Consider the following 15,044-nt stretch of genomic DNA (forward strand, 5'->3'; position numbering starts at 1 on the left):
CTTACAATAAACTCAGAACAGAAACAAACAACTCATTAAGCACAGACAGAGAAAACAAGCAAATTCTGAAATTACGGCACAGACAGACTACGATCGACAGGAAGTAACACATTACTATTGATTCTATCTTAAGACAGCATCTAACGACTCGCATTTGACGTCATGAAGGATTACGTCCACAACCCCAGTGCAATTTTATTAAAGGATTTTGTGTAGAAAGGGAAATCTAGCATGAGTCTCGAAATTAATTCGAAAGAAGCCAGAACACATCTTGGGCGAAACTTTCAGCATTAGACGAAAGCTTCTTCATCCTTTCAGTCAACACAGGTATCTGCTATTTCATGCCAGAGCAGCTTCGTTAAGCCTGAGGACTGATCAAGCCTGTAATTATCCGTAAGGCAGAGCAAACACGAACTGAGGTGGAGCCTCGCTTTTCTGTCGTGGCTTGAATTGTTGTTCTAGTGTGACGGATATGACAATTCAAATGGCAGCATTCTTATGTCATTACAATTGTACATGCTTAAATAGCTAGTTTAGATTCTGTCTGATCTTTGTGACCAGGACATAATTGAGGGCTTAAAAGAAAAGGTCATTTCCAGCCAATTCCATCAGTTGCTTTATTTCAATTGAGGCTATGATGCACTGGTACATTCCCTGTTTTTAATTTAGTTGGTAATAGAGTGGAACTATGACGTCAATTTGTATGCAAAAACTCGGAAGCGAGTTAACATTTTAGCAGTTGCAGTTCCCTTGTCCCAAAGGGTTTTTTGAAATGGGATTTTGGTTAAATCGTTTAAATAAGGTTCGTAGCTTCCACAAACTCAAGAACCTTTCCTATTTTATTCCACAACGTTAAACACATTAGTTACATCTAACTCTTAATTTATTCAATTCTGTTACGCTTCTTTAAAAAGACGTTTGATATCAAGTTGCTTAATGGGTCTAAAGGTGATGTCAGAGACATTAAACATTATCGAGCTGAACTGGTCTGGAATGCAGCTCGCTTGTATTAGACATTTCTGTTATTTAGGTATTTTCATAAATAATATTTAATATTAGTATTTTTCTAACTGGGAATTCATAGTTTGTAGATAATGCCTTCATTTGTAAAGACCGTTATGACAGATAAATTAACAATTTAGCATTATTTACAAACTATGAATTAAATAGCTCATTTATTTTAATAAAGCAATTTTATAAAGATTAAATGCAGTCTGTCTCTTTACTGCTCCAAGTAATGGAAATATGTGAATAAATTTGTAAAAATACAGAAATTTTAACTGTCATTTTAACTTGATCAATTGATTTTTTCTGCAGTTTTTTTTCTTTATTTGAACACGTATTTAACTCTATCACAACTGCAATATTTACACTCCTCAAAATTGATAGCATATGTGACTGTATAGCATTTTTGCTGTAGTTTGTGACAAAAAAAATATTGAATGTTGCTCTTTATCCATGATTGAACTTGCAAGCATTTGATAGACCTGTCAATCATGCCTTATCACTAAAGGTAAGCAGGCCGTATGCACGTGCACGATACACTTGTTTAAATGTGTTATAATATTATGTAGGCACAATTGTAAAACAAACAGTCTGTTTTAAAACTTTTACAACAACCATAAATTTCCCATGTAAAAAACTATCCAAAGACACATAGACCTATATACAAATGTGTTTTTGTGTATTTGTTCTATTTGTTATAGACCCTATTTTTTAAAGTAAGCTTGAAAAGTTGTCGTTAGCAGGGTGATGCTGACGTAACAAGCGAGCGTCCTAAAGGCACTGTAGATCGTTCATAGTCTAATGTTAGATTTTCAGTCCTAGTGTTTGCATTTAAGATCCATAAGTGCTAAAAGTTTTTTTCGTGAGGATTATCGTGAAAACGTGTAAGTGTAATAAACTGTGTTTGAACACAGAGCTTATTATTTGCAATTTTAAAAAGTCTATAGGAAAATACTATGGGGATTTTATCTAGGGAGCCAGTTTTATGCTAGCAACCGATTCGCCTACAAGGTGACGTCACAGTTCCTCCACTCTATACGGCTTGATATCGTAGCCACAAACTGAGAATAGCAACTTAACACAACTAATCACAAATTTGAACCACATTGTTCTAATTTTGTCATTTAATTTAATCTGTGGTCACTCTTTACTAACCTATTATTTCATTTTAATTTATATGCAAAGCAGAAAAAAACTTTGTTCACCAATTTGGAAGCTCAATTTATTCCCTCGTTTCAAATTTGTAACATTTAATTAAGGAAATTAATTCATTAGAAAAAATTCTCAATTAAACCCCAAATATCTTGCTGCTTTAATTTAGTTCCAAATTAAAATGGGAGAACTAATTAGTACATGCACGGCCAAGACAAAACAACAGAAATCAGACAGAACATGCTGCTTCTTATAAGAAAACAAAATAAAAATCTCTAGATTCTGATGATGAAGTCTGGATTATTTGAAGCTTACTACTTAGTCAACAATTTGAACTGTAAAATTTCAAGTCCAGTTAAATTGAGAAGCCTAGTATACTTTAAAATTCTAGAGAATAATAACAAAGTGCGTCCTCCGGCTGTCTTTATGATATACAAAGAGTGCACGTGGTCGTGACATGCAAATGTAAATGCGGAAAGTGAAATGAATAAAATTATACTGATTGGCTGAGCTTACCTGAAAGGTGCGAAGCCATTCTTGGAGGCCTGTGGGGGGCTGGATGGATGTAATCCGTCGTCTCTGTGGAACCTGCCCATTGACCGCTCGCAGGTCTCCAAATGTTGCTGGGTATTGCTGTCCTGTGGGACTGTTTTTGAGCATTGGGGGGGAAAAAGAGATATATAAAAAAAGAAAAATAGTTAAGACTTTGTGAGCAGAAAGAGACTGATCATGCTTTAAAACCCATTCAATGAAAGCATGTTCAACAAAAATATTCTGTTAAATTTATAATAAGTTGCTGACAGGAGACCTCTGTATTGTTCTAATTTAAGAATATGAATTTAAGAATATGAAAAGGCCAGAGCAAGCCCCTATTTTATGAAGGATTTCAAAACAAAATGGCTCAATGCGTGTTCTGTGGATATGAAAACTGGAGGTTTTATTTCAAAACAATAGTTTGAGAATTACAGCCAAAACCAAAGTGGTGAGCGTGGACTGAATCTGTGCCAGATGTACACTACAGTCCACTTGTGCCGCTGTTGTGGTCCAATATAAGACACAACATGACCATTTACCTCAGCCTTAGAACTCAATCAGTCAGCATGTTTCACTCAACCACCTGCTCTAAACCATTAATTCTGATGTTTATCTTCACGGAAATTAGACTGACAATTAAACTGAGAAACACACTTTGTTTGGACACTCCAATAATTCTAAATACACAAGCAAATTAACTTTTAATTACAAGATTTTGACACTAAGGGGAAAAAAACGCTGTTCGCTTTTAGTTGAGCTGTTAAATATAAGATAAAGAAAGGTTATCCCAGTTCTTCGTGAAAGAATTTCTCTGCAGCTTTTACTAACAGACTACACAATGTTGTGTAATCTTGGAAAACTAGGGATACACACCAAGGCATTTTTGGTTTTCAGCCTAAAGAAACAAAAACATGAGCAAAAAAGACTGTTGCGCATATTGTCCAATAGTGTTCAACTTGGACATTCCGCTCCTGTATCTTTATACATATCTATATATAAAATAAGCTCTACAGAAAAGCAAAGTCTGATTAATCTGCAAGACATTTCTAAGTAGAATATTTGTTCCTGCTGCTGGAAATAACACCACTGTGCTGTCATGCAACACTGCTAAAATGACACTGGTTATATTATTGGATTATGCATTTTAAATTCAGCATAATTTGATAATGAAATAAAATAAAAAGTCTTACAAAATTATTTCATATTATTTTAATATAACAATACAAAAAAAAAAAAAAAAAAAGCACTTTGGTTTCGGTTTTTGGCCAAGTGCATTCAGTTACTGCTAAATTTTCATTTTATCACTATCCAATTGTTAAGTAGGGATGCACCGAATATTCTGCAACCGAAATTATTCAGCCGAAAACGGGCTAAACAGGCTCGTACTACAGATGAGCCGCGCACCGACAGCGAGAAACTGTTTAGTGCTGCATCTCATGTCATCGATGAGAAGAGAAACTGACTTTCATGTGAGACAGCAGAGAATCTACTTTTTATAAAGAAGAACCTGCCACTTTTTCTGAAGAAGTAGGCGAAGTAGGCTTATGTCTAGGACAGTTATTCATTTGTTTTCATCCACATTTTTTGCACCATTCAATGCACGTTTGTTGTTGTACACATACAGTTACATTCTTTCAGCAGCTATTCAAGAAGGGGGGCTTCAAAGATGGCCAAATAAAAATATTTTTTTATTTTACTAATTTATTTATTTTAAGTTATATTGTGCGCTTTGTTTGTATAATATCTGCTGGAATGTTAAAAATGTTCAGTGTTAAATAAATATTTTTGAAATTGTATTTTTGTTATTTGATTTATTTCTCTGAAAAGCAACACAAAATAGTAAAAAGCTAATTTTTACTTTTTAATTATTGTAATGGTGAAAAAATTGGCAAACTAAAAGGAAAAAAATGCAAAACACCGTGTTCGGTATTCGGCCTTCGGCCAAGCAATTCATTATTATTTCGGTGCATCCCTATTGTTAAGTGTGACGTCAAGCAATGCGGCTTCCGAGTCCACACACCATATCAAACTGTATGGGCAGACGCATCAAGTGGTAATAATAAACCTTTACAAAGCGATGTATAACTTGCAAAAATCACGATCGACGATATATACATGCTAATATTCGATGGCCAGAAAGTGATTAATTTTTTTTTTTAATTTTGTCCTGTACACTATAATTTTATATAAAATTCACTTTAATGTGTGATATGACTAAATGAATAAATGAATATTTTCTCAATTCAAATGAGTAGCAGCTTGGACTCAGAAACAGTATTTTATATATCACCGATACATGACGACTTAACAAGTGAATGGAAAACTCAAAGATTTTTACTATGAAGGACAAAATGTTGATGTCTCATCGAGGTATCATCTATCTATACATATCCGTGACTTGTTTCATTACAAAATGAATGAATGAATAACATGAACCTCTTGAAAATAATGATTCATTGTCAAATACAGTAATTTTTTACCAACAAGTCATTAGCACCTAATTACTTTCAAATGTTAAATTACTATACTTCCAGTCACAACAGTGTTTATATCCTATAAACACTATATACTATAAACCATTGTGCCACTACAACTGTGCTAACTTGGCTTTTTGTAACACATAAATTGCAATACTATGCAGCTGAAAGAACAGTTTCATAACATGCCAACTGGTTTCTTTGGGTCAAATGGGAATATGAATATCTATTTGTCAAAGGCAGAGCAGATTCGTTGTCATTGAGGCAGTAGATGGTGTGGGTGTTTGAATTAAGATGGCGATCTTTAAATGATTAATCATGCAGCTCTCATGGGAACCCCCTTTTCCCTTTCTTTTTTTTTACTATAATATAGAGTCAAAATATATTCAAAAGTATAATGTATGCAAACTTTTAAGAAGAGAAGCACATTCCCACTTGTGGTGAGAAAGGGACACAGAGAGTTGTCCCATGTCAGCAGTCCTTACTGCATACGTGTGTCTCTGGGGTCCCAAACTAACACCAAAAAGACGATTCAGCACTCCTTCCCTGCACTCTACTTAACTAGGAATACCTTCGCTAGTGTAGAAATAAACAGATGAGGCAGTGAAGTCTTCTACAAAATGGATTCATATTTAATGGGATTTGAGACCAGGATGCCGAGATACTTCAATTACCCAACACACAACGGCTGCCTGGTTGGTTGTATTCTGTTCTACTGGTACAGTAAGAACCACAAGACACACTAGCTTTCTGACAATAAGGGATGAATACTTGTCAGAGAGGCTGCTGAGCTTGGGATTGGAGACTAAGGAACCTATTGAATCTTGACATTTAAGTTGAGTGACTGTGTCATTTGTGAACCACTGGCACCAAACAAATAAAAAAATAAAAACTAGATCTGCATTTGCTGATGTTTATAGAAGCACCTGCAAAAGCAGCAAGTTTCAGGTATTTTTGCAGTGTAAAGGTAGCTTGTTTAGATGTATTCAAGACCACAATTTGGTGTGCAAATAAATGGCTCTATATGAAAATAAAATGTGAATTTGGAACAAAAATAGAAATCACAAACAATTTATGAATAAAGCTTAATTTCAATCCTTTGTGGTCAAAAGAGCCCAATGATCATCTTAAGCAAAATTTGTGGAAACCACTGAAGCCTTTTTATTTTTTTGATTCAATACTTGTGGTTTAAAGCATGGGGAAAATGAACACCATGTTCTTTAGTGCTCAAGGGCAGATTCCTCAAGTCTGGGAGCGACAGTGTGTCAGACAGTAGGAGGTTATTGTAACTAAACAGCTGAAAACATTACTTAAAATTCAGGCAAAGCCATATGACATTTTTGATGCACATCAAAGATTTCATGTTCTAAATCTGTTTCCTATACATCTTATTTTAATTAGCATCAAGCCAGGATTTTGGTTGCTATCAATAATAGTCAGCATAAAAATATGTGGATTGAAACCTGGTGAACTCATACACTGTCATACAATAAAGATTATTTTCCATTTCAAAATGTCACACATGATCCTTCAGAAAAGATAGCAATTTTCTCTTGGTGCTGAGGAAATGTTTCTTCAATGAATACAATGATGAAAAAACAAACCTTGTGTAGTTTGCTTTTGTAGAACCATTTATATGCTTTTTGAAGTAGTACATGATCCAGAGATATTCCATGATTAGACTATTGAAAGCATGTAATGCACATCTTTTAGAAAATTCAGGGCCTGACATTAACACCTTCAAAAATTTGGGTAGATTTCAGCTGTGGTGGGTTAGACAGCCGCTCTTACTAGCCACTTTGGCTAGTTGAAAATAATCTTTAAATTGCTAGTGCTAATTGCCAATGAGTCGCCAACACCAATTAGACATTTGCCATGTTAATTGGCAATTCAAATCATGCCACGTGAAATGTGGTCTGATTGAAAATAACATTGGCAATCACCTACAGCCTATGATAGAACAACATCCACTAGTGTGGTTGTCTGCAGGCCAGCCGACAGCTTCCAATCCAAAATGGTGGAATCGGGGGGCAGTTGCTGGGCACTGCTGTTGCAATGGAACGTTCTATTAAGTGTCACCTCTTGGTGATTCTGAACTCTTTGCTACTATGCAGAGCTTTAGATACACGAGAATTTTTAAATGTCAGTTGCTTTATAAAAAATAAATAAATAAACATTTTTGTTGAATAAAAATTGTATGTATTTAATAAGCTTGTTTTGACACTTTTTAAAAATATGTGGCAAGGAATTAATTAGTTTGGTGTGGCCAGAGAAAAAAAAAGGTAAATTCTTAGTATTGAAATAAAACTAATTGCAACGCAACACTATGAAACCACAGCTTATCTGATCATGCTAATTGAGCAAGGTCATACACAACACACAAAAAAGTTAAATGTGGACATGACACAATCTTAATCAAGTAATTTTAGCATGCAAAAGTCAAATTTATGCATATATATATATATATATATATATATATATATATATATATATATATATATATATATATATATATATATATACACATATACATATATATATATATATATATACATATATATATACATACGCACGCACGCACACGCACACGCACACACACACACACACACACACACACACACACACACACACACACACACATTAGAGAGGGCTCATTAAGAAAGATGTCTGATTAGCAATTATTTACAAATTTATGGAGTTGCTTTAATCAGGGTTTCTCAACCACGTTCCTGGAGGACCGTGCATTAAGGGGTTTGCATCTTTAATATTCTACGGCAGTTTCCGTTCATTAAAAGTTAAGAATGATTAATAAACCCATATCAAACAATCCCGTAAAAGTCACGTCTCATCTTCAGTTTCAGGCTGAAGTGCGATTTGCACTCACACTACAAGCGTACCGTGTCAAAGCCCAAGTTAACCGCACTATGGCACACCTCTTCCAACCGGGCCAGGGCCGGCCAACTGAACCGTGCCTGAGCCCGATTCAGAGCAATCACACTTCTCAAACGATCTGGGAAACGGGCCTGGGCACGGTTCGGATAGCATAGAGTGAGTAGGCCCTGAAAGACCTGTATTGGGTTTGACAGATGAAGGAGATATCCAAAACATGCAGTGTTGGTGGTCCTCCAGGAATGTGGCTGAGAAACACTAGCTTAAATGGCCCCAAAGCATTTCGCCAGTTTTAAATAAAATGGAAGACAGCAGTTTTACCTTGGACAGGGCTTTTTTCCTGTAGTGAAAGATCGAACCTCTGGGCCATGGTCCAACTTTCTCTTCATCTGCAACAAAGTGAAATAAAGATGAAGGTTAGTTTGATGAAGATGAAGGTCATAAACACCCACCCAAAGCTACATATTGATAATGAAAGGATAAATTGTAAAAAAAAAATTCTTAAAACATTCCTCAAGCCATGTAAAGCATTCTCCTGATGCCACCTGTGTTCTTTTCTATGCCAAAGGGTTGCCAAGTGAGTTCAACTGTGTGCTGGGCATTGTGCTAGATCTCTCACCACCAAATGTAGGCCAGAAAAAAGGAAGGTCATGTCCACTTTATAGTGACATGCCACAGAAAAGATAAAGTCTGACAGCTGATGCTAACGCTTGTCATGTGAGGCTTCAAAGAGGTGTACCGGATACACACACACATTCCTCATAGGAGTTGGAAAAGGGGGCACAAGCACACAAACACACATCTGTGAGGGCGTGACAGGCACTGTGCTTTCACAACAGCCTAAATTTATATGGGCATAAAGAGAGAGAGAGAAAAAAAAGAGGAACGCTATGCTTCACTGTCTCTTTCTATGTCACCCACCCCTCCACCCCATCCATGCTGAAATGATCCTGGTTTTGCAGCATAGTTGGTGCCTGGCTACGGAGCATCTACTCTGAGAAAAACAAGGGGTTCAGTGTCCTCAACACAATGTGGTCCTAAAGCACATTTGAATAAAACTATTTTAGGAGGGTGGAAGGCTGCAGTTCACTTTCAGGAGGAGCTCAGTGATAGACTCACTCGGTGACAGTTATGAATCACTGTGCCTTGCCAAGGGTTCATGAGTCATCAAGGATGTGAGCAGAAATTAAGAGTGATGAGTAAAGATTTTAACTGCTGAAATAAGCATATGGACTTGTGTACTGCTGCACTGGTAAATAACGGCTGGCAAACGTCTTAAGCAACATTCAGCATGTTTTGACGATGCATTAAACAAAGAAACAAACAATATTAAAACACCATAGAAAATGGTCTCACTTGACAATGTACGTATGTATTTGTGGTTTATGACGACTCCACGTTAGCATAATGTACTTAAAAACTACTTATATCACTTAACCCCCTTAGCTGTTTGATATATTTGTACTGTTATCAACATTAATAGGAAATGCTTCTTATGCACAACATGATTACATCAGAATTATTTAGCTCTGCCATTAAATTGATGAAAAAATTGTTTATTTAAAAAAATTTAATGAATTTTAGCAATATTAAAAGTTTTTAGCATACTTCGATCAAACATATATGTGTATATGAATGCAGACATTTAATATCAGTCCACCAGGCCCAGGACTCGCGGTTAATTGTCATCCGTACTAAAGCACCGCGTTTAAGAACTGATTTCTTTATAAAACTTCATCTTCACTGCCTGGCTGAGATATGATATAAAGTGTGTATCAGACAAAACAAGAGTCACTGCATTAAATTACATTTTTCCGCGCCATGTCTTTAAAATGGGGTGACACGTTGGCACAGTAGCACGTTCACCTTGCAGCAAGAAGGTCACTGGTTCGAGCCTCGGCTGGGTCAGTTGGCATTTCTGTGTGGCGTTTGCATGTTCTCCCTGCGTTCGCGTGAGTTTCCTAAGGGTGTTCTGGTTTTCCCACAAGTCCTAAGACATGTGGTACAGGTGAATTGGGTAAGCTAAAATTGACCGTAGTGTATGAGTGCATGTATGGATGTTTCTCAGTTATGGGTTGCGGCTGGAAGGGCATCCATTGCATAAAACATATGCTGGATAAGTTGGCGGTTCAATTCGCTGTGGTGACCCTAGATAGTAAAGGGACTAAGCCGAAAAGAATATGAATGAATGAATGTCTTTAAAATATGAAAAGACCCCAGTATAAAGACCCGGAATGTTTGCACTAGCCTGCTGCTAATGACGGCACCAGTCTTTCATCTTTTTTTAAAGCTTTAACAACTAAATGGGTGCTGAAATCTATTTAACGGATAATATTTGAATTGCATTATAACATCGATGCTGTTAAAGGATTCTTATGAAATTGAAAAGTCACATAAAGCTTTCACCAGAAGTTCATCATTGGCTATAAACACTAGCTATGCATATACCCAATTGACTTGCTAATACCAATTGCAGTTTATTACAATGACAAACTGATTATTATGATGATTTAAAAAAAAATATTATTACACAATTGTAACACCTACACCTAAATTATATTATATAAAAATATCTGTATTTTCAAAGCATGAAAATAATTGACAAACTACAGCCAACTGTATTATAGGGGCAGTTCAAGTTAGTAAAAAAACTAACATTTAACTCTATTAAAATGACCAGGTAAGATAGTTTGGATATTTTTCTGGCTAATTTAGAACTTCGGTATACAGTGGAACTGACATTTACTGGTATTGATATTCACAAAAAACTGGTCAAAACACCCACATAAATCACATTTGCAGCAATTGATCAAATGTCAGGTGAAGCAGCTGTTTGCTACACTTGAGTGAGGTGGAACTGAAGGGTGTGTGTCTGATGATCATTTCTGAGGAGAATACATGCTGTGAGAGTCGGAGGACTATTATAACGTTGACAAGATGCAATATTCAGACCAAAATTTATTTTTTAATTAATTTTTCACATTTTTTTCAATTTTAATTTGTCTTTTTTTTTTTTTTAAATGAATGCACTAATCATTTAGTATCAGAACACAATCCTGTTTAGTTTAACACCTCTCAAGTCAACTACCTTCAATTAACAGGACAGCTTGGTATTAGAATATTAGTAAACACTCACAGCTGATTCTCCAGCTGATCTCACCACAAATGTAGGAAAACTGATAGGACAGATATTGCAGCTTTTGCATGTAAAAATGCTTGAATGAAGAATAGATAAATAAAAAGATGCTATGAACCTGAGGATGTATGAAACCGTATACATTTAACTGCAAAATAGCCTGTGTGTAATCAAGAGTGTTAAAACTCTCTCAGGTTACTCCTTGAGAATGTGTAACAAAACATGCAGGGAATGCCACACTCGCTAATCACTACTAATACCTAAACCTGTCAAGCATACTTGGTAAAAAGCACTTAACACAAAATAGTGTGAAGAAACTAAGCATTCATTTGGTTAGTTATACATTCATTTCAGTGAGTGGATTAGACTGTCGCTTCTCTCTAGGGTTCACAGCAAGAGCCATCTGATTTTAGATGAGTCACTGTGTAATCATTCTCAGTGTCTGTCACCACAGAGCAAAAATGGCTTGGTTTGTGGTTAACAGGAATGCTTGTGTTCATGGAAACCAGTCCAGTCTTGGCAAATAACCTGGTTTAGTAAATAAACCCTGAGATTTATGAATGAATAAATTTCATATGTGCTTTAATTAGGACTTGCAATGGTCAAGAACGCAAGTTTATCTAAAGATCTAGCATTTTAAACTATAAAAGTGAGGTGTGCTCCTCAAATAACCACTTAAAAGTGATGGGAGAGAAAGTAAGATCAGTCAAGAATTGAGTATCATGAAAGATATGGATCTATTTTCACATTTTGTCCATCTAAGGACATCAAACATCTTTAATGAGGCTTGCCTTTTACAACCAAACAATTAGCGAGATTGCCAGGAGCATCCGTCAACGTCACTGCAGTTCACTCAATGTTGTTCTGATCAGAGGACACCCTGAAAACTGCAGCGACTGCCAGCTTCTGATAAGCCCCTCCGATTTAAAACACCCACTTCACACAAATTAAAAATGGGAAAAGTGTGTGCTTTGTGCCCAGATGTGGCTCGGTTTTCTCCGTCAAATGCAATGACACAGTGACCCAATCACTGTCGGGTGGTCTGATGCCGCCAGCAGTGGAGGATACACACCCTTCAACAGGCAGCGTAGAAGCCCATGTTGTACCACACAGACACGACTCAAACCACTTCAAAAACCCCTGACATATCCTGCATCCTCAATGTTGTGATATTCTTTATTATATACACTTATATTAACAATACTGAAATAAAAGGAGGATTTCTGCTGTGTATCAGCATACAACACTGCAAAGCAGGAATTAATATTACCAACAGGTTTGCTCTGAATGGTGCAGGAAGAAGTGTATCAAATATGATAGCATCATACTCATTTCAACTGAATCAAATAACAGTCAATCACAGATTAAAAAAGCAGTTAAGCCTTTTACAGACTAACTAAATCAGATATACAATTAAATAAGTCTTTAGTGCTGATGTATAGATGATGAATAGACGTGTATATGTAGAGAGCGCAGGTGCAGTGTGTGTATTAGGATGGGCAGATGGTGGAGAAATACTGATGGAGCCTATGTTCTTCAAACCCACCCCATATTCAAGCGCATCACATCCATTTCAACATACGAGGTTGTTGGGAAGGAGACTCAAAAGTATACTGTGAATAAATATAGCGTATGGCGATTCTCTCTGTCAGCTGGAGATTTTTCCGCAGTGGCCGTAAGAAGAGTCGCATATTTCACCGACGCACCCTTAAAGACAAGCACCGATCTAGCCGTGTGTGCGCGGTCAGAGCGCGACGCGACAAACCCGAATGCAGCTGTTCTAATCACCGGAGCTGCGTGCATTGCAAGCGCGCGCGTCGTATTTGAATATCACCCATCTCGCTGTACGACTCGACATCACGCGCTTGCAGTTTACGCCGCTTCTTTGATTTATAACAGGAGCGTTGCTGTCGCGTCGCGTCAGCGGTGGTGGGCTATGAAACCGAGCCCCCCGAGAGAATGGCGGTATCGATAAAAAAAAACCCGCATTGCATCCGAACACGATCAACAGCGTTTACTTACTTTATAGAAGATCATCTTTAAAGTGCCGTAGAAACCCATGGTGATGGTGATGACGGTAATCCCGGCTGCGATTCACTGAGAGTCGATGAAGAATTTATGGTAATATATCTGCTCGATAAGGGCTATATTAATCCCGGATAGATCCGACAGGGACATACTCATCCACGGACGGATGCATTTGAAGCCGAAAAGGAAGATTCCAACGACCCGCCCGTCTGTCTCATTGACCGTCCTCTGAGCGGACTGACTGAGCCAACAGAAGGAGAGAGACGGGAGGGAGGAGAGTGAGAGAGAAAGCGAGAGAGAGAGAGAGAGAGAGAGAGAGAGAGAGAGAGAGAGAGAGAGAGAGAGAGAGAGAGAGAGAGAGAGAGAGAGAGAGAGAGAGAGAGAGAGACTGCCCTCTTCTTGAAATCTACACAAGATATTTATTCATACTCCAAGTTTTTTTGATGGCTTATATTATATTATATTATATTATATTATATTATATTATATTATATTATATTATATTATATTATATTATATTTATTGATCATATTATATTATATTAATTATATTATATTAATCATATTATATTAATCATATTATATTATATTTAGATCTTTAAATTATATTCTGAAAAACAAAGAAAAATTAGAAAGGTCCTTAATTATTAACATTATGCTATAATACATACTATAGGCCTAGACCATTTCAATGATGTCGCCATAGGCCCATAAACATTTCATAACTGTAAGAGGCAATTCAATCATAGCATTATTTATCAATACGTAGCTCTTTTTGGATTCTCGGAAGTAATAGAACTTTATGTAAACCAGAAAATACGTTAGGACCATTGTTTTTGGTTACATTTCTCAATATGGTCTATGTATATACCTATACTATAGCATTTATTATCAACAGATGTTTTCTCAGTATCTAATAAAGCCTATATCATTGTATAGCCATTTAAATATGGTTTAAGGACCTTTCAAACTCCTCAGCTTATTTAAGTGATCAATAAGCATCGCTAAACATTTTCATTATAAGATCCTTTATTTGGGGCAGGTTTAAAAAAAAAAAACTGATGGAGGGAGAAAAAATAAATTCAATACTATTTTTTAAAGGATAGTCTTTGTGTCATCTTGGTATAAATGTGTCTTCATTGGTCAGTTGAGAAACATTAAATTGCCATGTTCTCCAATCTAATGCAGGTTCAACCCACTTTTAGGTTTAACACCCATTTTTACATCTATTTAGTATAATCCACTTGTATACGGTGTTTTAAATCACTTTAAAAGTGTTTATTGTGCAATAATGTCAGGCTAACTGCATATATTCCTATTAAAATGCTGTAATAAACCTACATGAAATCTCGCAATAAGACATATATTAAGTAGTGAAATCAATTTATTCTAAAAACCAAAAAACTGCAGAGATATAATCCTCATTCTCAGCTTTTGCATCAGAGCCCTGATCAATTTCGTGTTTATTTTGTGATGATGACTTGCTGACAGTACATTATCCTGCTTATTACATGGCAGCCTAAATAAATGGCCATGAAAAATTGATTTGAGCTATAATTCATTTATTAGACAGTAGAGAGACGGAAAAACCCAAGGAGGAAAACGATTTCCCAAGTGAGCAGGTCAGTTACACAAGTCTGCCCTGAACAACTGTTTTTATACTCAGAATATTTTACTTCTGAAACCTACGACTGACACATCAGAATGAATCCCATAGAGCTCTCTAATAAATCTTATTAAGCTAATAAGAACACAAATATGGGCAGAAATGAATTGCTGGCTCTTAAGAAGATGCACAGGGATCAGATGACAGGATTTCTGCAG

The 15,044-nt window shown here is 36.3% G+C and overlaps 1 protein-coding gene across 6 annotated transcripts in view; it reads right to left on the bottom strand.

Moving 5' to 3' along the window:
• Positions 1–15,044, bottom strand: part of fbxw7 (F-box and WD repeat domain containing 7) — a 281,944-nt gene that overhangs the window by 36,076 nt on the left and 230,824 nt on the right. For 4 of the 6 annotated variants that reach the window (XM_087237222.1, XM_087237221.1, XM_087237224.1 and 1 more), the window contains 2 exons: positions 8,379–8,446; positions 2,674–2,803 (listed from right to left, as the gene is read on the bottom strand). In XM_087237222.1, the coding sequence (XP_087093348.1) occupies positions 2,674–2,803; positions 8,379–8,446 (198 nt within the window). Of the gene's footprint in view, positions 1–2,673; positions 2,804–8,378; positions 8,447–13,215; positions 13,461–15,044 lie in introns of those variants that run through there. The other 2 variants (XM_087237226.1, XM_087237225.1) reach the window with 1 other exon arrangement.

The sequence above is a fragment of the Danio rerio genome, chromosome 1 (assembly GCF_052040795.2).
Source record: "Danio rerio strain M-AB ecotype USA chromosome 1, GRCz13ab, whole genome shotgun sequence".
Lineage (NCBI taxonomy): Eukaryota > Metazoa > Chordata > Actinopteri > Cypriniformes > Danionidae > Danio > Danio rerio.